Here is a 22,051-nt window from a genome sequence, read left to right on the forward strand (position 1 = left end):
TAGAGATGAACCTGATTGAACCTGCTGGTCTCTGAGTGAAATTCCCCTAAGTGAGAAGCAACAAGGTGCTTTGTCATCTTTTTCTTTCATATTTCTTCAAACTCTAGGACAGTAATCCAGATTCCTATGGGATCTGCAAGGGAATGCCTTCTATGGGACATTTAACCACTGGCCTCCTATGATTCTAATTCATTTTTCCCTGAGTACAGACTGCGAAAGGGGTTCTTCACACAAATGTATCTTACCAGCCAAGAGCATGTAGAGCTCCCCCATCTTTGGCTGGAAGTTGATGGCTGCACTGAGAAAATGGAAGGCTGATGCATACTGCTGCATAGTCAAGTGGACAAGGCCCAAATTATACAGAATCTTCCAATCGAAGGGTGCCAAGTAGTTGGCTCGTTTCAGGCAGCTGATAGCCTAGAGGAGAGAGCGGGCACTCGGTGAGAGGCTGGGGCAAGCTGGCAGAACCAGTAACTGAACACAAACCAGGAAAATGAGGAGACACTCACTGCCACGTATTTCTTCTTGCCAAAGAAACACATTCCAATGTTATTCCAGAGTGGAGGACTTTCTGGAACAGCACAGGCTACAACTCTGTATTTGGTGAGGGCAACATCAAAGTCCCCATGGGTCTGCATCATGCTGCCTGCTGCCAAGATGGCCTGAAAACATGGGATGTGGAAAGTTGGTAGTTCAGTCATTCCCAAAAGGCTGTCGCGGTGAAGAGGCTTCCTGAGTCTAGATACTCCGCAGACGCATCAGCACTGGTGGGACTGAAGAGCTTCTCCCAGGGACCCATATACTGTATCCAAGCTAGTGGAACAAACGCTCATGAGGAACACTCCCGCACCCCACACGGGCTCTCTTTGGCATAATACAGAAAAGTCACTGACTTTACCCAGCTTATTTTTTTTTCCTACTGGTGGCCAGGGAAGCCACTATTTCAGAGTACCAGGGCCCTGTAAGTAAAAAGCACCTTTAACCCGTTCCCTACAGCCCCTACTTGGTACACCAAGTGCTCTAGACAACTCAGGTGCACCTGTCCTTGGCCACTAAACGTGCAGCTCCTTCTGCCACAGGGCAGAGGGTGAGTCAGCCTTAGGCTTCACTGGTCAAGCTTTTCATGTCTCTAAGGAAAAGGGTTAAGGTGGCGTGCTAAGTCAGGCTAATACGACTTCCAAAGTAGGACTGAGTCTGTACTGTTAACAAACAGCCGGTTTTGCTGCATCTCCCTCAATGATACATATCCACATGATGATCTCCTCCTCCCCGAAGTCGTATCTGGACAAGAGTTGTAATCTCAGATTCATCAGGAATCAAGTCATTTCAGCAGATTTATTTCTGACAGTAGTTATAGAGGCTCTGCCAATTTCCTAAGTAACATATAAAACTTTACCAGCACTACAGTTTTGCTTTCTGCATAAGTTAACAGGCCCAGTATAACAAATGTGCTCTTTTAGAAGATAAGAAGCAGAACACTGACACTTTACAAGTATTTTCAAATGAGAGCCACGTTTATTTATAACTTTTCTAAGGAAAAAGTACTTTCTCAGATACACAGAACGCTTTCTAGGGCCAGATCACCTCTAGGAGTGGTGGGACCGTCTGTGTGAAGGCTCTGGGGTTTGACAGCCTGCAATACCTTGTAGTTGGTGGGGTCGTAAGTCAGTGCATTTCCAAGATGTTCAAATGCCTTCTGGTAAATGCCGAGCTTGGGAAAAAGCAAAAGCCAGAGAATTACACTGGGGGGGGGGGGGGGGGGGGCGGGGGGGGCGGGACGGTAGTTAAGGAGACTGGCCAACCACCCCCTCATCAGACACACCCTGACTTTTCCGGGTTCTTCTGACAGAAAAAGAACTACAGATACCAGATTCTTAAAAAAGAAAATTAAGATCCCCACGTTTGTTTTCCCTCCTATTTTGTTGATTTGTCCCCTGATAAGGTCAAAGTAGCTGTTTGCCAGGAACCGCCTCTGCCACACTAGTGCTGTTCCACGCCAAGGCCTCTTGGCAGGAAATGGGCTGATTCGCCACATCTCCCCTGGGGCCAGCCTCCCAAGCCAAAGCCCAGGAAGGCCCAGGGTTAAGCTCCTTTGAAAGAAAAATGAAACAGATGAAAAGGCCACCACAGAGGCAGGGCTGGAGGCAGGATCTGCTAAGCGGGCAACCTGGGGCGTCGACAGGGTGTGTGGGGCAGGGAGAAGCCCTGAGGGATCCCTGGGTCCCGGGGCCTCAGGCAGACACAGAACAGCGATGGGGCCAAGAGAATCCCACCCACACTCAGGAATGTGGAGGGGAGAGGAGACTTTTTATTCTAGACAATGCTTTGCCTTCTCTCTTTTCTAGAGGACGTGGCTGGGAAGAAGGGACAACAGAAATGGCCTTTGCCCCAAAGCCCTAGCGGTACCACAGCTTCTCCTCCCACCACAAAATGCCAGCCCCTCTGACCCCAGTTGTTTCTCGTATGTGTTCTTGCCTTGGTTGGATAAGAATTATAATTGCACTAGGCTCAAACAGATTTATTTGCTTCTGATTTGAATGCTGAAAATTAATTCCTTTAGCAGACAAAGAATATCAAATGCAGAGAGTAAAGTTCATGTCCTTCTTATGACCTTTTGTAAGTTTTGTTAAAGTAAAAATGCAGGAAAACCACAACACACACAAACCCAAAAGCACTTCTAACGTCAAGGCATGGATGAGTAAAGAATTCCTCTTACCTGGAGGTAGAGTAATCCTAAAGTTGTGAGAAGTTCTGTATTTTCTGGTGAGAACCTGCAACACAGAGATGCTCAGAGGGAAACAAGATGTGTAAGAGAGACACTAAGATACACACATAGTAACTCACCCTTGTGCACTACCTGAGACACCACTGCGCCTCCCACTCCCCGTAGGAACTCTCAAAGGGATGTGGGAATTCCCTTCAAAAGTAGGTCACCTCAACCCTAGCTACAGGGAGGCTAGCTCAGCAAGAAAGAATGGGACTTGGAACCCAGACTCCTTTCGCAGGACCTTTTCTTAGGGCCAAAGTCCTTAGAAAGAACCTATGGAATATTTTGTGCCACTGTCTTGATTCACTGATAGAATTCAAGAATAATGCCCTATAAACCAAGTCAGTCTAGAACACACACGGTTTTAGTCCTTTCCCTCTTGTGAGATTTTTTTTTTCCTGTTCTCACTGCACTCAATGCCAGCCAGCATAATTTCCTGTGTAATTTAGGATCCCAAGGCCCCTAATGCTCTGCTCTCCACATTAAACAAAAAGCCATACTAAACAGCCAAACTAAAGAAGGAAGACACATACCCGCTCTAGGAAAGAATTAGCTGTTGGCTTTGTGGAGTAAACACGGGCTTAAGTAAAAGAGTATCTGCCTTTCCAATCCCTCGATGATATCTGTCTTTGTCACAAAGCGAAAGCAACACTGCACTCACATGATCTGACTACGGGATCAGCAGACAGCTGCACCAGTGAGAGTGACAGAAGGTGAAGAACAGTGTCTCCTGTTTCTAAGCAATGAGGTAGGGTGCCGGTTACCTATGGGGAGACCAGAACCACAGGGGCCAAAGCCCCAGCCCAGGGAGGCCTGAGCTGGCCAGACAGAGCTTATTCAGTTCAACTGAGTATTCGCCCTTCACTTTCTGCCATAAATACCCATCCTGATGACTTCCTCCCCCAAAGCAAGTAAGTAACTTCCATGATTCTGGTGGGTGTCCATCCCCCCACCAAAACATGACTACTCTCTCCAAAGCTGCGGGTCACAAACAATGGTTTCTGTAATCTCAGTGAGGCTCCAAATGCTCAGTTGACCTCTTTTCTCCTTTGAGAATTCCAGTGACTTAAGTCCTTGGCCAGCCACTAGAAGAATGTGTGAGCTAATGTAATTTATGTGAGCTAATAAGCTCAAAGAGCCAACTTATAGAATGCAGGGGTCAGGGATCAAAGCTTCCAACCCAGCACCAAAGAGACTTTAACATACGCTACATGGCCTCCTTCCTACTTGTCCATATAAACGTAGCCTCTTGATGACAGAAGTCTCTTTTGTAGCTTAACAAACCAAAGGATTTTTATGTCTTTTCAGATATAAAATATGGTTGAAGAAAATTCCAAAAGCAGTGTTGTGACTAATATAACCAGAAAAGTTACTATCATGGTAGAAGACAAAGGTAATTAACAAATTAATAGAAATCTAAGTTTAGTTCAAAGTCTAATTATCAGGAATAATAGACTTTGTGGCCTTAAACCACAGATGAGGCATTCTATTAACTGACCAAACAAATGAGACACTAAAGTTAATTTTGCTACAGCTATCCCACTTAAAACAAACACGACAAGACCCCAGACAGAAAAGACAAGATAGCATGTGTCCCTAGAAAAGAAACGCAGACCACCACACTGGGAAAGCCAGTCAGTTACGTTTTCAAGGGGGATTTGGCTGACCCTAATGATATTTTTCAAAAGCATGATATTGGTCTCAGGCTAATGAGGCCAGATCTTTATTCCTCAATCAGGAGATTTCTCTCCCTAATATCCTGAAACACAACAGCTTTTATAAAGTTTAAAACCACAGTGGCAGGCTGCCAGCTGACTCCAAACTCTGCTCTCTCCTTCCCCCTAGGCACATCTGCCCACCTCCCTTGCAGCTAGATGTGGCCACCTCACTAATTTCGAACCACAGAACGTCAGCAGGAATGATGTGTGCAACTTCCTATTTATTCAGTACTTAGCTTCCTATACCACCTCCCCCGACCACAGCCTGGAGCACAGATGCTACAGTAAGTCAGCTGCGGCCATGCAGGTGAAGGCAACAACCTAAGGAATGATGAGGAAGGAACATGGGAGGAACCTGGATCCCAGACTGATCTTGTGGAGCAAAGCTGGCCAGCTAGGCTAGACCAGCCACACTGATGTGTGAGAAAGAAACAGGTCTGTCTTCCTTATTTAAGCAATCGGGAGCTCTAAACCTTAGCTTAACAGTTACTCTGGCTCCTTCAACTCACAATGTGTAACCAGTCACACGTGTTCTCTCTTAGACTTGGGAGTTCATCTCTGCTCCCATTTTTGTTTTAGCTTCTCACTGCTCTAAAGGAACAGACACACTTACTCCACTGCTTTCTTGTAGATTTCGATGGCCTTGTCCAAGTCTCCCTCCAGCAAGTGGATCTTGCCCAGCATTATGTAAGTCAGATCATGCCTGTTAAGATGTAGGGCATTGTGCAACTGGTCTTGTGCCTAACAAGATTGACAGAGTAAAGAGAACCAGATCACTACCGTGAAAGGACAATGACCTTGTATGGCTAATGTAAAGACAGAGCTCCTGCTATACTCATGTAGGAATATCACATTTCAGCAAATGCCCCACTACCCAAAAAACTAAAACATACCCAAACCGTGCTTGCTCATAGGACAGCTGGCAACATGGAGTGTCTGCCTCTAGAGCCACTTGGGAGGCTTGTACAGACGATTAAACTTCTTGAGTGTTTTCTGCTTTTTGATATTCACACCCATGACTCATATTTCATAAGTTAAAAGGGATATCATGGTCTGCCCCAAACTCAACCCCAGCTGCACCGCTGACCAACTGCACATCCTTCCCCAGGGTGGACCTCATTTTCCTCACCAATATTTTGATGAATGAATGAATCCTCATTTATTCATTCAACATGTATTCATCGAGTGCCTGTTGCTCTAGGTACTAGTACACCAGAGCTAACGCAAGAGCTTATGTCCTCGTAGATGATGAAAAGGGCTTTGTTTAGTCCTTCACTGATTCAGCAAGTATTTCTATAAATGCCAGGTACTGTATTTGCTTAGCCTGTAGGCTTTATAGTAAAATCTAAATATAATGCTTCTCCTCCATACAGGTCTGACCAAAAACCAATTCCACCTCTCCCTGGGCTCAGAATAATCCTATGAATAGATATGTACTTACTTGAAATATCCTCTGAAGAGAGAAAGCTCCTAACCAAGTATGTAACACTGAAGATCTAGATCTGCCCAGAAAACCTAAGGGACCCACTAAATATGTATATTTTATTTACACAGATATAGGTATTATTTATTTTTATATATCTCACAGGAGCAAAAGTTATTCTCATACCTCAACTGCTGATGTACAGTTTTTTTTTGCATACCCCTGAGGGATTGATTAGGTTGCATCAGTTTACAAATTGATATATATTAAACACTGTCAAATGGGTATCAACTTATTCAGATTCTCAGTCCTGCCAGCACTGGAAAAAGGAGAATAAAACTTCATAATCACTAAGTGGGAGCTTTATGAAGGAAACTCTACCCAGCCCCACTATCATTAACTTTTAGAGTTTCTATAATTTGGTCTATCCCTCAATTAAGATATACATTTTTTCCCTTATGTGAGTAACAGGGTAAGCGCAAATGTTTTATCTGATGTAAGAGCCTTAGGCACTACAGCCTAATCACAATGAAATATAAAAATGAAACATAAAAATCTCACATGGAAAATAACCTTAAAAACTGAAACTCTCAGAAATCAAATCTATTTAAGATTAAAAATTCATTTCCAATGACCTTAAGAACTAAAATCAGTTGCCACTGGAGCATAAGATAGCTCACATGGTCATAATTACACTTTTAAGACTTACAGGTCCACTTTTTGATATCTAAGTTTTATTGAACACTTGTGTTTCTGTTCTGGAAAATTAAACTAGGGGGTGGAAAATAAGAAGAGAGGAAGAAGGCAATTAGATTGCCATTCCCTAATAATATTTCTAGAATTTGTCACTTTCTTGTTAAAAGCAGGAAAAAAAAAAAAACAGATGAATAGTGACAAACGAGAATAAAAATGGGGATAAATGTATATGGCAGTTTCAATTTTTACTTCTAAAAATCTCGGCAAGCAGTAGGAATAATACAAAATGAGCAATGGCGCCAATGGCGCCGCTGTAACAAGTGTACCCTCAGTGAAATCCCCAGCCAGCCGCTCAGCCACCAGCACCATTTCTGTAAATTACCTTGTCCAACTGTTTCAGGTAAATGTAGCAAACTCCTAGGTTATGACAGATCTCCTACACACGAGAGAAAGGAAAACAACTTACTAAGTTCCACAGTAACTATTAGAGTGAAACAACAGGCGTCTAGAGATTATTACTGCTTGGCAAAATTTAAACTTTAAAACATGCACTATGGTTAATTTTTTACTTGAATCTTAAACAGATTATAAGAGATAAAAGCAGAATAAACCAGTGACCTTCCTGGGTCTATTTAGTACCTTGGGGTGCATGCCCAGCCCATTCCTACACCTTTTTTCCTCTAAGAGCTGCTCATTGAACAAACCCTTTGTCCCCTCTTCTCAGAAGAGACTACCACAGCCCCTTCTCCTACCCTAAGGAGGTGTGAGTGTGTCAGTCAGAGTCCTTTTCCTAGGAATCTAGGAATTCACTAGGCGGGATGGACTTGGGGACTGACAGCGCCATCCGGAGGCCACTAGTATGGAATACATAGATGTAATTGGAGCCGATCTTCAGAAGACTATAGCACAGGTCAGCAAACTCTAGCCCACGGGCCAAATCCATCCTCTGCCTTTTTCTGCAAATCAAGTTGTATTGGAACACAGCCACGACCGCTTGTTATGTATCGTCTACAGTTCTTTCACACTAGAACTTCAGAGTCAAGTAGTTGCAACAAAGACTGTATAAATCCACAAAGCTTAAAATATTTACTAACCTGCCCTTTACAAAAAAAAATGTGCCAACCTCTGATCTACAGAAAGAAAATAAATCAAGCAGAAATGCAGAGAAGCTACCTTGGTTGCTGACATCTTTCCAGTTCTAGTTCACTGCAAGACCAATCTGTATTTCCTGACCTTGTGTTCTGTAAAATCTCCCCAACTCCCTTATATTAAACCTCCCTTTATTTAAGGCAGCTTTAGAGAAAGGAAAATGCAAGGGTGAGAAGACTGCTCCTGGGAAACAGTAAGGACCATCTTGTTAGTAGTGGGGAGGTGGAGAAGCACATTCAGACCCAGAAGTGTCCCTCTCGGAAGAAACATGAACCTTACACAGCTCAGAGACAACAACCGGTTTAATGTTTTCCAAGTTCCCTAACATAACAACAACAAAATAGCAATCAGTGATTCTATGCCAGATGTTTTTCATATACATTACTTTAATTTTCCCAGCAAACCTGCAACATAAGTATAACAATTCTGATTTCAGAGTAAGAAAATGGAAGCTCAGAGAAGTTAAGCAGTTTGCCTAACTTATGACAGAAAGTATCAGCACTGGGATGGTTTTTTCTTAGTTCTAAATCTTAAAGAATTTCAACCATATATAAATGTAGACAGAATCACCATGTACTCATCATCCTGCTCCAACAATCATCCAATCCATACCCCCCCATCTCTCCCACTACTTTTGTAAGCAAATACCAGATAGTATCACATTTTATCCACAAATATTTCAGTATGTATTTCTAAAGGATAAGATCTCTTTTTTTTAAGCTACCCACAATACCATTATCATACTTGAAAAAAAATTAGTAACTGCTGATACTTAATCATGTTCAAATTTCTGATGAATGTCTCACATTACAAAAAAAAATTTTTTTTCTTAAATCACAATCCAGGGACTTCCCTGGTGGTCCAGTGGGTAAGACTTGGCACTCCCAATGCAGGGGGCCAGGGTTCGATCCCTGGTGAGGGAACTAGATCCCACATGCATGCTGCAACTAAGAGTCCGCATGCTGCAACGAAGATTCCACATGCCGCAACTAAGACCCGGTGCAGCATGCATGCATGCATACATACGTAAATTTATTGAAAAAAAAATCATAATCCAAATAATTTCCACACATTGCAAAGCACTGGGATTTGAACTCAGGCCTGTCTCTAAAACTTGTATACCAGACTTCCCTGGTGGTCCAGTGGTTAAGAATCCGCCTGCCAATGCAGGGGACAGGGGTTCGATCCCTGGTCCGGAAAGATCCCACATGCCACAGGGCAGCTAAGCCTGTGCGTCACAACTACTGAACCTGTGTTCTAGAGCCCACAAGCCGCAACTACTGAGCCCATGTGCCACAACTACTGAAGCCCACGTGCCGCAACTACTGAGCCCACATGCTACAATTACTGAAACCTGCACGCCTAGAGCCCGAGCTCCACAACAAAAGAAGCCACTGCAATGAGAAGCCCGCGCACCGCAACAAAGAGTAGCCCCCGCTCGCCACAACTAGAGAAAGCCCACACGCAGCAACAAAGACCCAGCTCGGCCAAAAAAAAAAATTTTTTTTAATAAAACTTGTATACCTTCCACTTCATCACCCTATAAGAATATACACAGGGAGCTGGAGAGGAGAAATGTAGCCCTACTTGTCCTTTAAATGTACTGAAAGGTAACTAACCCATAACCTTTTTAAATCATTTCTCATAGATATTATTTGAGAAAGCAGTTTAAGGCAATATGCCTTAAACAAACTGACAACCAAGAAAATTTTTGAAATTTGAAAAGGAAACTAGAACAAATCAGAGTTAAATCCTGTCTTTCATGGGGTGAGAAGATGCAGCACACATCCTGCAAGGGCAATTGGTACAGTGGAAAGATCACAGGCCTAAAGTGAGGAATCCTAGATTCTAGGCCTGAATTCTGGCTCTGGTTCTGCCACGGGAAATTCTCCCTACTTAACAGCTGTTCCACAAGTCAAATGAGATCATAGCGGGAGGAATTACTATTCCCCTGCTGTGGCCAGACTGTGGAATACCCTGATGAGTCGAAGGAAGTAGGGCTACAAGGTTTGTTACAGGCCACAGGCACTCATGAAGCATGTAGGGCAGAGAGTGGCTGTTTGGGGAATGACCACCTCTACTGGCACCAATGGACTGGTTATCCCAGATGAGTCAGTAATACCAAATGAGCTCTTTCAACCAACTGGACAAACTGAAAGACATTCTCCACCCCCCGTCCTGTCTCACTTCCTCTCTGTCTCCATCTATGGGCTCATTTTCTCTTCGGCTCAGCCCTTCAAACTGTTTTCTCCAGGACTCCATCCTCAGCTCACTGCAGAGTGAGCCCATCCAATTTCATGGTTTTAATTATCACCTTTAAGTTGTTGACTCCAAAATGTGTATCTCTAGCCCAGAACACCTGAGTTTCAGATTTCTATATCGGGCCATGTATTGGATACATCTCAATTTAGATATCCTACCAGAAGGTACAATTCATCATGTCCATAATCTTCTAAAAGACAGGACTTAACTCTGATTTGTTATCATCACCCTCTCCCAAAACTTGCTCCTCTTCCTTCCTGTATTTCCTATTCTAGTTGATTGTCCCATAAACCACCAATCCATCTTTGCATCTGCAGCCCAGTGCCTGGCACATAGACGTTCATTTGTTGAAAGAAGGACTAAGTGAATGAAACAGCAACTCAATTTTCCTTTATCTGTAGCTTTACTTTGGCCTTTGGCTATAAAATACTCAATGGCATAAAGACTTAAACATCTCAGTCTTTAGACCTGCAATAGAAAAGTGACTGACAAAAATAATAGTGCTGTGGGACTTCCCTGGTGACACAGTGGTTAAGACTCCACACTCCCAATGCAGGGGGCTGGGGTTTGATCCCTGGTCAGGGAACTAGATCCCATGTGCATGCCGCAACTAAGAGTTCACATGCCACAACTAAGGAGGCCACATGCCGCAACTAAGGAGCTGGCGAGCTGCAACTAAGGAGCCCGCCTACTGCAACTAAGACCCAGTGCAACCAAATGAATAAATAAATATTTTTTAAAAATAATAATAATGATAGTGCCATAAGAACTGCAGGGAAAACCCATGCTAGCTCTTTCTACTAATCAATCTAATCCTTCACTCTTAGATATGTCTTTCTAAGAATCATCAGATAGTTTGAAAAAACCAATAGCATGAAAAAGAAGAACCAAAACAGAGGAAGAAAAAGACAATTGTGGAAAGCAGAACAGAACTTCAAAGGGTCAGAGACATGGAGAGGCTACTGCAAGAAAAGACAAAGTTCTTAGAAATTAAAGATATAATTACTGAAATAAAAAATATTGAACAGGTAGGCTAAATAACAGAATGTGAATATAGCTAAAAACAGAAGTGATGATCTGGAAGATAAGACTGAGGAAATGTCTCTGAATGTACAGCAAAGACAAGGAGGTAGAAAATATGAGAAGCAAGTTAGGAGACAAGTAGAACAGGTACAGAACACGTCTGATACAGTAGAAAACAGTGTGGCAAATGCTGCTAGTTATCTACCTAACATTCATTCTCTCTGTTTACCTTACCAACAGAACCCTAATTTTGTTTAGAGTGACAATATATTTCCCAACCTTCCTTACAGAAGGGGTAGTTGATGTGATGTAAGTGAAAGTCTGTTGGGGATTTCTAGGAAAATTATACTTTCTTGATGAAGGTTATGTCCTTTTCTCTTTGTTGCTTCCTCTTTCTCCCTACCTAGAATGATGATGTGATGTTAGAGCTGCAGCAGCCATCTTGTAACCATGAAGAAAAAGCCTCAGCATTGACATCGTTGGCCCACCAAATCAATGTTGGCAACTACTTACCTGGATTTCTTGTTTCATAAGAAAAAAATAAACTCCTAATTTATAAAGCCAATGTTTAATAAAATGTTTTGTTGCAGTTACACACAATCCCTAACTGATACAAAGAGACAATAGAGAGGAAAAAATAATCAAAGAACTACTCAAAAAAAAAAAACCTTGCTGACCCAAAGAAAGGCAAGGGTCTTCAAAGTGAAAGAGCCAACTGAATGTCCACAGATAAGGGGGATAAAAGAGAAAAGAAACACATCTAGACAACTATTACTGACATTTCAGAACTCCAATGATAGGAAATCCTCAAAGCTTCTAGAGAGGAAAGTGGGGTTATCAACAAGAATCAGACTGGTAACAGACTGCTCATCAACAACACTGACAGCCAGAAAACTAGGCAGCAATGTCTGCTGAGTTATGAGGAAACATCATTTTTGATCTTATACCCAGCCAAATCATCGATCAAGCGTGAGGATAAAATAAAGACAGTTTCGGCATGTAAGAATTCAGTAATAATAACAAAAGATAGCCATATGATAAATGGAACCATTAGCATGTCACTAATAACAAAGTTCCCTACTTACCCAATCTTTCTGGTTAAGTTTAGCTGCTTCATTATATACTTCAGTGGCAGCTTTATGTTTTCCCAAAAGAAATCTGGGGAAGAAACACATTTTCTGTGATTATTAATGCAAAGCTTTTACAAGACTACAACCCCACTAGTCCCACATCTGACTCATGTTCCAGCCAGCAGAGAATTCGGGAAGCCTCTTCCCTGTAAGCTGGCTGTGCTGGTTTAGCCAGTGAGGCTGCTGTACACCAAGAGCAGAAGCTCTCTTGGTAGGGACAGAATTGGTTCCAAGGCCTTGGGCCCATTCTACACCAATTTTAGTGAAAGTCTTCTGTAATTTATTTTCTACAATGTACTACAAATGTAGACCAAAGAAGAAACAAGCCAAACTAATTACCATGTTAAACAAAAACTGCCACAATTTTTCATCATGATCTATTAGGGACAGGCCCTTCTCTCCCAAACTAAGTCTCTTTCCTTGATACTGGATCATCATTCTGGAGACAGGGGAAAATCAGCCTCTATGCAAAGACAGTGCAGGTTATGAATGCCAACGTAGGTAAGAAAGTGAGAGTGGGAACTCCACAGAACACTTTACTACTCTGGAGTAGTAAAGCTATTAGTACTTAACAGCTTATAAAGACAATGGAGGTTGCCTGCATCCAGGAACCTTCAGGGCATTCACTCAACAAACACTTACTAAAAACCCACCGTGTATCTAGTATTATGCTAAGTGTTGGAACAGTAGGCGAGAAAAATTCCATGGGCTGACAATACAATTAGGGTACCTGAGGCACAAAATGTTCCTATTTATATGAGAAACATTATCGGTGTTCCCCCATCAAACTAGAATATACAGTGTTTGAAATACTCAGTTCCTTATACTAGTTATCTCATTTTCTCAAATTTCAAAATTAATCCACACTCTTCAAAGTGAATCTATTATACCCATTAAGCAACCCTCCCTCTATGTATCCGGCTGCCAGAAGCAGCTCCAGCCTGAGAATACACTTTACGTTGTTCTCTGTCAGTACCCTGGGGCCTCCAGGCTGCCAATACTCACAAAGATCTGGCCACCTGCTTGAGGTTATCAGCAGACTGAGGGCTGAGAACAGCACACGTCTGAAAGAGTTCTAGGGATTCTTGGATATTTCCTTCCAGGCGAAATATCAATGCTGCCAAGAAAGAGAAAACACAGAAAATAAAATCATGTTCTAGGAAGAATGGAGCCTGACATCTGAAAAATTGGAGAAGAGGGAGGTAGGAAATCATATCAAAGAAATTCTTTGGATAATTGTGTCTCTAATACAATCAGATATGACTTCAGATGGATTGAAACAAGCAGCAAAGTTGTTGATGAGCTAAAACCTTTTTTTTAAGGTATCTGGAATCTACCTATTCCTCCACTCCCAGCTTCCACCACGCAGATAATCGGGTACCTTGTAAATTATCCCACAAACTCTTCACTATAAGAACATTTTTATAGCTCCTCATCAAATGCTCTATTTATCATGATAATTCCGACATCCACCTGATAGTTTTCAGAGAGTACACTCAAATGGAGCAAGTGCAATCAATTAACTCAAGTCCAACAAGGAGATGCTGGCAAAGAATGCAGTAATATTTCAGACTTGGTTTTCAGTACAGCAACCAATCAGAATCAATCATTTTTCAGAAGAATTTACATGCTTAACTACTATCAGGCACTATAAGTCTGGAACTTGTGATATTGGGAATAAAAGAGCATTATTTGGGCTTCCCTGGTGGTGCAGTAGTTAAGAATCTACCTGCCAATGCAGGGGACATGGGTTCGAGCCTTGGCCCGGGAAGATCCCACATACCGCCGCGGAGCAACTATGCCCACGCGCCACAACTACTGAGCCTGCGCTCAAGAGCCTGCAAGCCACAACTACTGAGCCCACGCACCACAACTACTGAAGCCCGCGCACCTAGAGCCCGTGCTCTGCAACAAGAGAAGCCACCGCAATGGGAAGCCCGCGCACCACAACGAAGAGTAGCCCCTGCTCGCCACAACTAGAGAAAGCCCGCACACAGTAACAACGACCCAATATAGCCAAAAATAAAAACAAATACATAATTTATTTTTAAAAAAAGCATTATTTGCCATGATAGCCTAGATATGTCAATATCTTACCAATTATGTCAGAAAATTATATATTAATCTGAAGACTACAAATGCAATGAGTGGTAAACAAAACCATTCATTTACATCAAAGAGTCAAAAAGATAGTTCCTGGGAAAACTAAGGATGCTACTTTGGGCACTACAGAGTAAAATTCCAGTCAGTGGTTCCTATACTTGATTTCTGATGAATTTCATTTATTCTCTGTTTTATCCTGTATACCTCTAGGCTTCTTCCCTTCATCCTGACTCACCTTACAAAAAATCGTCAAGCTTTTCCTCATCTCTTTTAGCTTGACTACAAGGAACCCTTCCAAAAGCTTCTTCTGGACCTGAAACTGCTGCATGAGGCAGGGACCCTAACAACTGTTCTGAAAAACACTAGCCGGAAACTAGAATAGGGGTGAAGGATAGTAGCAAGTTTTTTAAAGAGAACTAGTCATTTCTGAGGTCAAATCCAGCACAATAATCATGCTCTGATTTCAAAAAACAGTAATACTAAATAAGAGATTTGTGGAACATTTACTTGAATTTAAGTATTTCGTAAGTTGTTTGCTCTTTTTCCAGAACGTAGGCAGAGTGTGCACTTCTCTGGCAAGAAGAGAAGAAATATATGTCTTACCTTGGACATAGATAGCATATTCACATAACCCCTGAGTCTCCTGAAGCTGTTCTTTGATAACATCCTGAAAAAGAAAGAAACAATACTTCTGAGTAGTGGTTAAGTGTCTTCAAGTGTTTTTAAGAAAAGGTAAACATGGACAAGGAGTACATGTAAGAAATCTACGATATTAATGATGACTAATATAGTTCATTCGGATTTTTTAAAAAATTTCAACTCTTGTTATGATTGCTTATTCTAGAACAGGGGTCAGCAAAGTACAGCCCACAGGCCAAATCCGACCCACATAGCCTATTTCTGTACAGGTCTCAAGCTAAGAGTGGTTTTTTTATTTTTAAAGGGTTATTAAAAAATAAGAGAAGATGAAGTATATGAGACAGAGACTATCTGTGGCCTGCAAAGCCTAAAATATTTACCATCTGGCCCCTTACAGAAAAAGTTCACCAACTCCTATCTACACTCTAACTAGGCAGGCTAAGAAAACTATGAAAAGATTTCCATGCACCATTATAGATGCTAGGAGCTCTCTGATGAGCCAAGTACAGGCTCTACCTTTGTCCTATGATGGGCTAAGGCCAGGGAACTATACAGCTCAGAGGGCAATCACCTGATTCTAACCTGGAGAATCAGGGAAGGCTTTCCAGGGAAAAGAGTTTCAAATCCTGTGTTAGCAAGGGATGGAGGAAAAGCTGAGGTGGCCCAGAGAGTCAGAGAGAGAAGGGCTTCAAATGCCATGCTAAAAAAGGTCGAGAGCAATGGGAAAATCGTGATAAATTTTAAGTGGGAAGTAACCAGATTCTATTTGCTCCATTTTTGGAACATTGTGGAAATAGATGGAAAGGAGGCAAGATTAGAGGCAATGTTGGCATAAGAACTCTTGTGGTTAATTTAAATGACAGGGATTAACTAAGGCACTAAGGCGTGGGGTGGGGGGGGGGGGAAGTGGACAATATCTTGAGATAGTAAGAGAAGGATCTCCAGAACTTGATGATTATCTATATTATATTAGGGAAAGTGGGTCAGAGGATTCTGACACAGACAGCTGGGTGAATGATGGTACCTATCCCTGAGACAGGGAACAGGAGAAGGAATAGGTTTGGAAAGAAGAAGATAAATTCAGCTACAGAAAAGATGAATTTGAAATACCTGGGAAGCATTCAGTACGCATCTCTAAGATCAGGAAGAAGTGTGTGGAATGAGCAGAGAAAGGAGTCAAGGAAAGAACCTAGAAATAGCCCCAACTCTTAAGAAAAAAGCAAAAGAAGAAAAGCCAAAAAAAAGGAAACAGAGAAAGTGGTCAATAAAGGAAAAGGGAAATAAGAAAAGGATAAAATCACAGATGAAAAAAAAATCTTTCAAGATCCATACTGGAACATTGCTAGTTCTTTACATTGTCATAGGTACAAATGTCACAGGTATAAAAACTACAACCTTAAAAGCATTACAAAGCTCCGAATGCCAAAAAACGAGAATGCCAGGGATATATTTTGCATGATGATACTATTCTCTGCCAGCAAGTATGTAACGTATATAGTAAGTTACCAAAGATACAGTTTAGAGAAAATACAAATGGTTTTAAAATATATAAAGGACCAAGCTCACCATAATAAGAGAATTATAAAACTCAATGAAATACCATTTTTCACCTATCCAGAGATCAAACAGTTAAATACTGTGCCATATTGAACATCTGCTCTCCACCATGAGACCAACAAGTCCCAGAGAGCGGCTGCTCCTTCAGCCTGGTCTTGAAATGAGAAGACACATGGAGCACACTTGAACCTGACCCACAGGCTGTGGTCAAACCCAGCCAACCTACAGCCAATCTGAAGGCCCATGAGTAATAAGTATCTGTTGTTAGAGGCCACTGACATTTTGAGGTTGTTTCTTAAGCAGCATTATCATAGCAAAAGCTAACCAATACACAAAATGCAGAGAAATAAGATTTCATACATTTTTAGTGAGAGCTAAACTGTCACCCAAACTCTGAGTGACAGACACAGTTAGTTGCCTAACCAAAGCCTGCCTCTCATGTTCTCTATCATTGGCCTCTCACCTTGCATGCTTCATAATCCTTCCGGATATAGTGGAGATGTATCAACCAGTTCTGCTTCTCCAAAATAGGAAACTCTGGAGCAGGGTAGCATATTTTGACAAAACAAACAACACAGTCATTATTAGGTTTTCTCCTTGAGCACTGTCCTCAACTAACCACAAGCATACTGTAATATCACGTTAAATTCTTCATGCTGCTGACCATAAGAATACAGTGCATCAAAAATGTGTGGATTATTAAATTAAGAGATACTTGTCCTACTATTACACATTGAATATATACTTCTGTTCAGTTTTGGTCGTTTATGATGTCAGTTTCTCAACTGATAACTTGCCTGAAGAGAAAAACAGAATCATTCTTTCCCTCTTGTTCTCCCTCTCTCCCCCTGGTTTTAGAACGTGAATAAGATGACTTTCCAAAGGATATTTCAGGAGTGTTACTAACAAAATATACATACCATAGTTAATATCACATCTGATAGATCAGAGGACCAAAAATAGCTAAACACAGTCTTAGCAATAGCTCAAATGTGAAACATTATACTGTTGCCCAGGAATGAGAAGTCAACAAGAAGAAAAATATTTGAGCCACTGATTCAGGATACAGAAACCCTGAGTTACTATCCCTTTGAATTCAATTAAAATACAGGTAAAAATTCATTAAGAAATTATTTTTCTATGGTAAAAAGGAGGACAAGTATTCACACCAACCTCAGAACAGTGGTGACCTCAAGGAAGGAAGAGGGAAGAGTAGAATTAGGAAGCAATAAAAAGGAGATTTCGGGCTTCCCTGGTGGCGCAGTGGTTGAGAATCTGCCTGCCAATGCAGGAGACACGGGTTCGAGCCCTGGTCTGGGAAGATCCCACATGCCGTGGAGCAAATAGGCCCATGAGCCACAATTACTGAGCCTGCGCATCTAGAGCCTGTGCTCCGCAACAAGAGAGGCCGCGATAGTGAGAGGCCCGCGCACCGCGATGAAGAGTGGCCCCCACTTGCCGCAACTGGAGAAAGCCCTCGCACAGAAACAAAGACCCAACACAGCCAGAAATATAAAAATAAATAAATAAAAAGTTAAAAAAAAAGGAGATTTCAACTGTTAAATGCTTTATTTATCAAAAAAATTAAAAGCTCTAAAGTATACATGGCTAAGTGTATTTATTTATTAAATCTGGCCTGTAAGTTCACAGGTGTTTGTATTTTTTTTATGCATTTGAATACATGTTTGAGGTAATCCCTGTTTTGTTCTGTTTTAATGATCATTTTCTTTTTGTTGTTTTTGTTGGCCACACCACGCAGCACGTTGGATCTTAGTCCCCGACCAGGGATGGAACCCCGCACCCCCTGCAGTGGCAGCGTGGAGTCTTAACCACTGGACCACCAGGGTACGCCCTGATTTTTAAAAATGTAAAAGAAAGGGTATAGCAGGGGAAGAAAGGGAAATGATTTGTAATCATTTGTAATCACTCTGTTCCAGAACCTCAGGTGATATGTCAACGGAAAACCCAAGACTTATATGTCCATAGTATGACGGGAAGGAAAAAAAGCTTACTATGACCCAGAATTAACATTGCAGGAACACAAAAATTAAGAATGCTGCTTACTCTTTCCCAAGAACAGGGAACAGCAACAGAATCTGTGAAGTGAAATTATGACAGAAAGTATGGATATGATTTTATATACCGGAAGAAAGAAAAAAAAGATAAAACGTTAAGCAACTAACTCTTCATCTTCTGATTACCCACATTCTCTGACTGAGACCACCCTTCTTCTAGTCAGCAAGGGCCTATGTGAGATTCTTCAATGACTTTTGTCTCCTTCCTTCTCTTCCCCCAAGCCCCAACAATCATCAGATATTAGCCATTCATGTTCTGCCTAACTAACCACTTCCAGAATTAAATTTCCTACTAAAGACCACACAAATCACCAAGCTTAAAGATGAATGTGAGGGACTTCCCCTGGTGGTCCAATGGGCAAGACTCCATGCTCCCAATGCAGGGGGCCCAGGTTCGATCCCTGGTCAGGGAACTAGATCCTGCATGCATGCCTCAACTAAGAGTCCACATGCTGCAACTAAGAAGTCCACATGCCGCAACTAAAGATTCCCACATACCACAACTAAAAGATCCCGCGTGCTGCAAAGAAGATTCCACATGTCGCAACTAAAACCCAGCACAGCCAAAATTAAATAACTAACTAAATAAATATTTTATAAAAAAAAAAAAACAATAAGACGGATGTGAGTGGGTGTGCATGTAATCTTGGATCAAGTCTCAATTGTATGGCCTACCTCAATGTTACCTACCCTCTAAAGCAGCAGTGCCCAACCTTTTTGGCACCAGGGACCAGTTTCATGGAAGACAATTTTTCCAGGGACCAGGGGGATGGGGTGCGGGGTTGGTTTCGGGATGATTCAAGCTCATTATGTTTATTGTGCACTTCATTTCTATTATTACTACATTGTAATACATAATGAAATAATCATACAACTCGGCATAATGCAGAAATCAGTGGGAGCCCTGAGCTTGTTTTCACTTGCCACTCACTGATAGGGTATTAATATGAGTGTGCAAGCAATTGATTTATTATGGTCTCTGTACAGTCAAACCCCTCTGCTAATGATAATCTGTATTTGCAGCCACTTCCCAGCGCTGGCATCACCGCCTCAGCTCCACCTCAGATCATCATCAGGCATCAGATTCTCCTAAGGAGCGCGCAACCTAGATCCCTTGCATGTGCAGTTCACAGTGTGGTTCCCGCTTCTATGAGAATCTAATGCTGCCGCTGATCTGACAGGAGGCGGAGCTCAGGTGGTAATGCAAGTGATGGCGAGAGGCTGTAAATACAGGTGAAGCTTCGCTCGCTCGCCCACGGCTCACCTCCTGCTGCGAGGCCCAGTTCCTAATGGGCCATGGTCTGCTACCGGTCCATGGCCCAAGGGTTGGGGACCCCTGCTGTAAAGGGAAGGAGACAACTGAATCCTTTGAGTTTACAATATCATTAAGTATCATTGCTTCCACAACCTAAAAGAAAATTTATAAAATGCAAATTTGAGTCTTGCTTATTATTACAATCTTACAATAAAAGATGAGGCATTTTTTGTGTTCCATGGGTGAAGAATGTAGGAAAAAAATGTTCAATTTGTAAGGTATCTCAAGGGCCCAGAGACTCATGAAATGGAGTACTAGGGATGAGAAGAAGGGAAAGCACCACCAAATTCAAGTGCCTAACAGTCATTTCACACTCCTGACGATACAGTTTGTCTAAAAGCTAAAAGAACTTTAGGCTCATCAAAGACTTTATAAATCATTTCAGTGCCCCATAACTGTCCTATTAACTGTGTAGTCTTGGGAAATTTACAGTTTCCTCATCTATAAAATAGAGACTCATTCATTCATTCAATAAATATTCACTGAGTACCAACCACATGCCAGGCACTGGGGATACAAGAGCAAACAAAACTGGTTATAAGCTTTCAGGGAGCTTATAATTGGGGCAGGGGTGGGGGGTGCGGGTTCGGAGAGTGCTGGCAGAAGGGATAGATGATAATAAAATCTCCATTATTAGTTATATTCTTCTCACATTTAAATAGGAGAGTCAGGGGATAAAATACCCCACAGAGATGTGAAGACTGAATGACAACACATATAAAGAAGTTCAAGTACTGTCTGGTACACGCTAACCCCTAAAGAAGTGTTAACTGTTGTTGCTGTTATTTTTATCATCATTATCATTAGTCATTTTCAAAAATGAGGAAATTCTGGATACCACAGAAATCCCTATGAATTCTGAATTTACAGTTAGAATTTTACCTGTAAATGTGTAAGGTGAATTTCTTGTATTCCAAATCATTGCTCACTCCAATTCCCCCTACAAACAGGGATACTGGTTCTTATATGCTTTCACAAGTATTATGAGAATTACCTATTTGAAAGGTCCTCTGAAAAAGATAGGCATGTAAGTGCAAAGTAGAGCCTCCTCTATTTTACAGCAGAGCAAGGTGGTCATCTCCCATGTTACACTTTAGTAGGAGTCTGTATTACCATGGAAGTCAGGTGGCCAGCTGATGAGACAAGGTAAAGCCCTTCAGTCATCACCAAGGCAGTGGGGGCAGAAGGCTGGCAACCTGGCAACAATATTCCCTTGCCCTTCTCTTCTCCTGCCCCCATTCCACTCTCTTGTGACATCTCTTTCTTTCCTCCTCTAAGGATGCACAAGACATATCTTAATTCCATAACTGAACAAACATGACATCACAAGAATTCTTCTTCCCTGTAATTTGCCCTAGGTGCGAAATTCTCATAGAAATAACCAAAACTCAAAACTTTACATAAAACTGATTAATGGTAGTGAACAGCATCCTGGATATATGAATGCTGAGCAGAAAATTATTGTGCTTTGAACTTTTAGTTGAAAAATTTTCTAAAATGACTAAGGCTTTTGTAAGTACATTGTAAATGAACTCTTCTTTGGTAAAGGATCTCTTCCAGGACCAGAAGACAGGCAGCACATCAAATTTTTATATGTAGAAGTCCAATCTTGATTCAGTACCAGACTTCTATGGGACTTAGAGCAAGTTACTTAAGTCTCTGGGCCTCCATTTTCATGCCTATAATTCTCACTGGAAAATTACGAAAAATCTGAAAGTGATCATTCAATAAAATGTTAATTTCCTCATGTTATAATAGGAATTATAACACTTTTCTACCTCAATATATTATTTGAGACATCAAAAGATATAACAAATCTTGAAAAGAATGTAAATGGAAGACATTTTTATTAGTATCAATTTGAGCTCTGTATCAGACAGGGTCTAACAAGGAAACCCAGAAACCACTTGAGGATTTAGAAAAGAAGGACTTCAATGCAGTGAACAGGTGAGGGAAGAAATGAGAGGCCCAACAGGGAACAGCGATGCAAATCAGAGGTTAGCATGGGAACAAGTCACTACCACCTCTAGGCTGAAAGAAAAAGGAAGGGAATGTATTGCTACCAGTATCCAAGGCTGAAGTTACCGGGAGGAAGCTGAAAGCAGAATGGCCTGACTGGCAGAAGCAACAAAAGAGACGCTTCCAGAAACCACCCCACTCCTCCAACTTTCCAAAGCAGACAAAGAGGGGAAAG

General features: G+C 41.7%; 1 protein-coding gene across 2 annotated transcripts in view; it reads right to left on the minus strand.

The window, feature by feature from the left end:
* Positions 1 to 22,051, minus strand: part of BBS4 (Bardet-Biedl syndrome 4) — a 46,451-nt gene that overhangs the window by 3,969 nt on the left and 20,431 nt on the right. For both annotated transcript variants that reach the window (XM_007197753.3, XM_007197754.3), the window contains exons 3-12: positions 16,931 to 17,004; positions 14,875 to 14,938; positions 13,174 to 13,285; positions 12,124 to 12,196; positions 6,987 to 7,040; positions 5,099 to 5,226; positions 2,717 to 2,771; positions 1,643 to 1,711; positions 510 to 662; positions 246 to 417 (exon numbers count right to left, since the gene is read on the minus strand). In XM_007197753.3, the coding sequence (XP_007197815.2) occupies positions 246 to 417; positions 510 to 662; positions 1,643 to 1,711; positions 2,717 to 2,771; positions 5,099 to 5,226; positions 6,987 to 7,040; positions 12,124 to 12,196; positions 13,174 to 13,285; positions 14,875 to 14,938; positions 16,931 to 17,004 (954 nt within the window). The remainder of the gene's footprint in view (positions 1 to 245; positions 418 to 509; positions 663 to 1,642; positions 1,712 to 2,716; positions 2,772 to 5,098; positions 5,227 to 6,986; positions 7,041 to 12,123; positions 12,197 to 13,173; positions 13,286 to 14,874; positions 14,939 to 16,930; positions 17,005 to 22,051) is intronic.

Source organism: Balaenoptera acutorostrata, chromosome 3 (genome assembly GCF_949987535.1).
Source record: "Balaenoptera acutorostrata chromosome 3, mBalAcu1.1, whole genome shotgun sequence".
NCBI lineage: Eukaryota > Metazoa > Chordata > Mammalia > Artiodactyla > Balaenopteridae > Balaenoptera > Balaenoptera acutorostrata.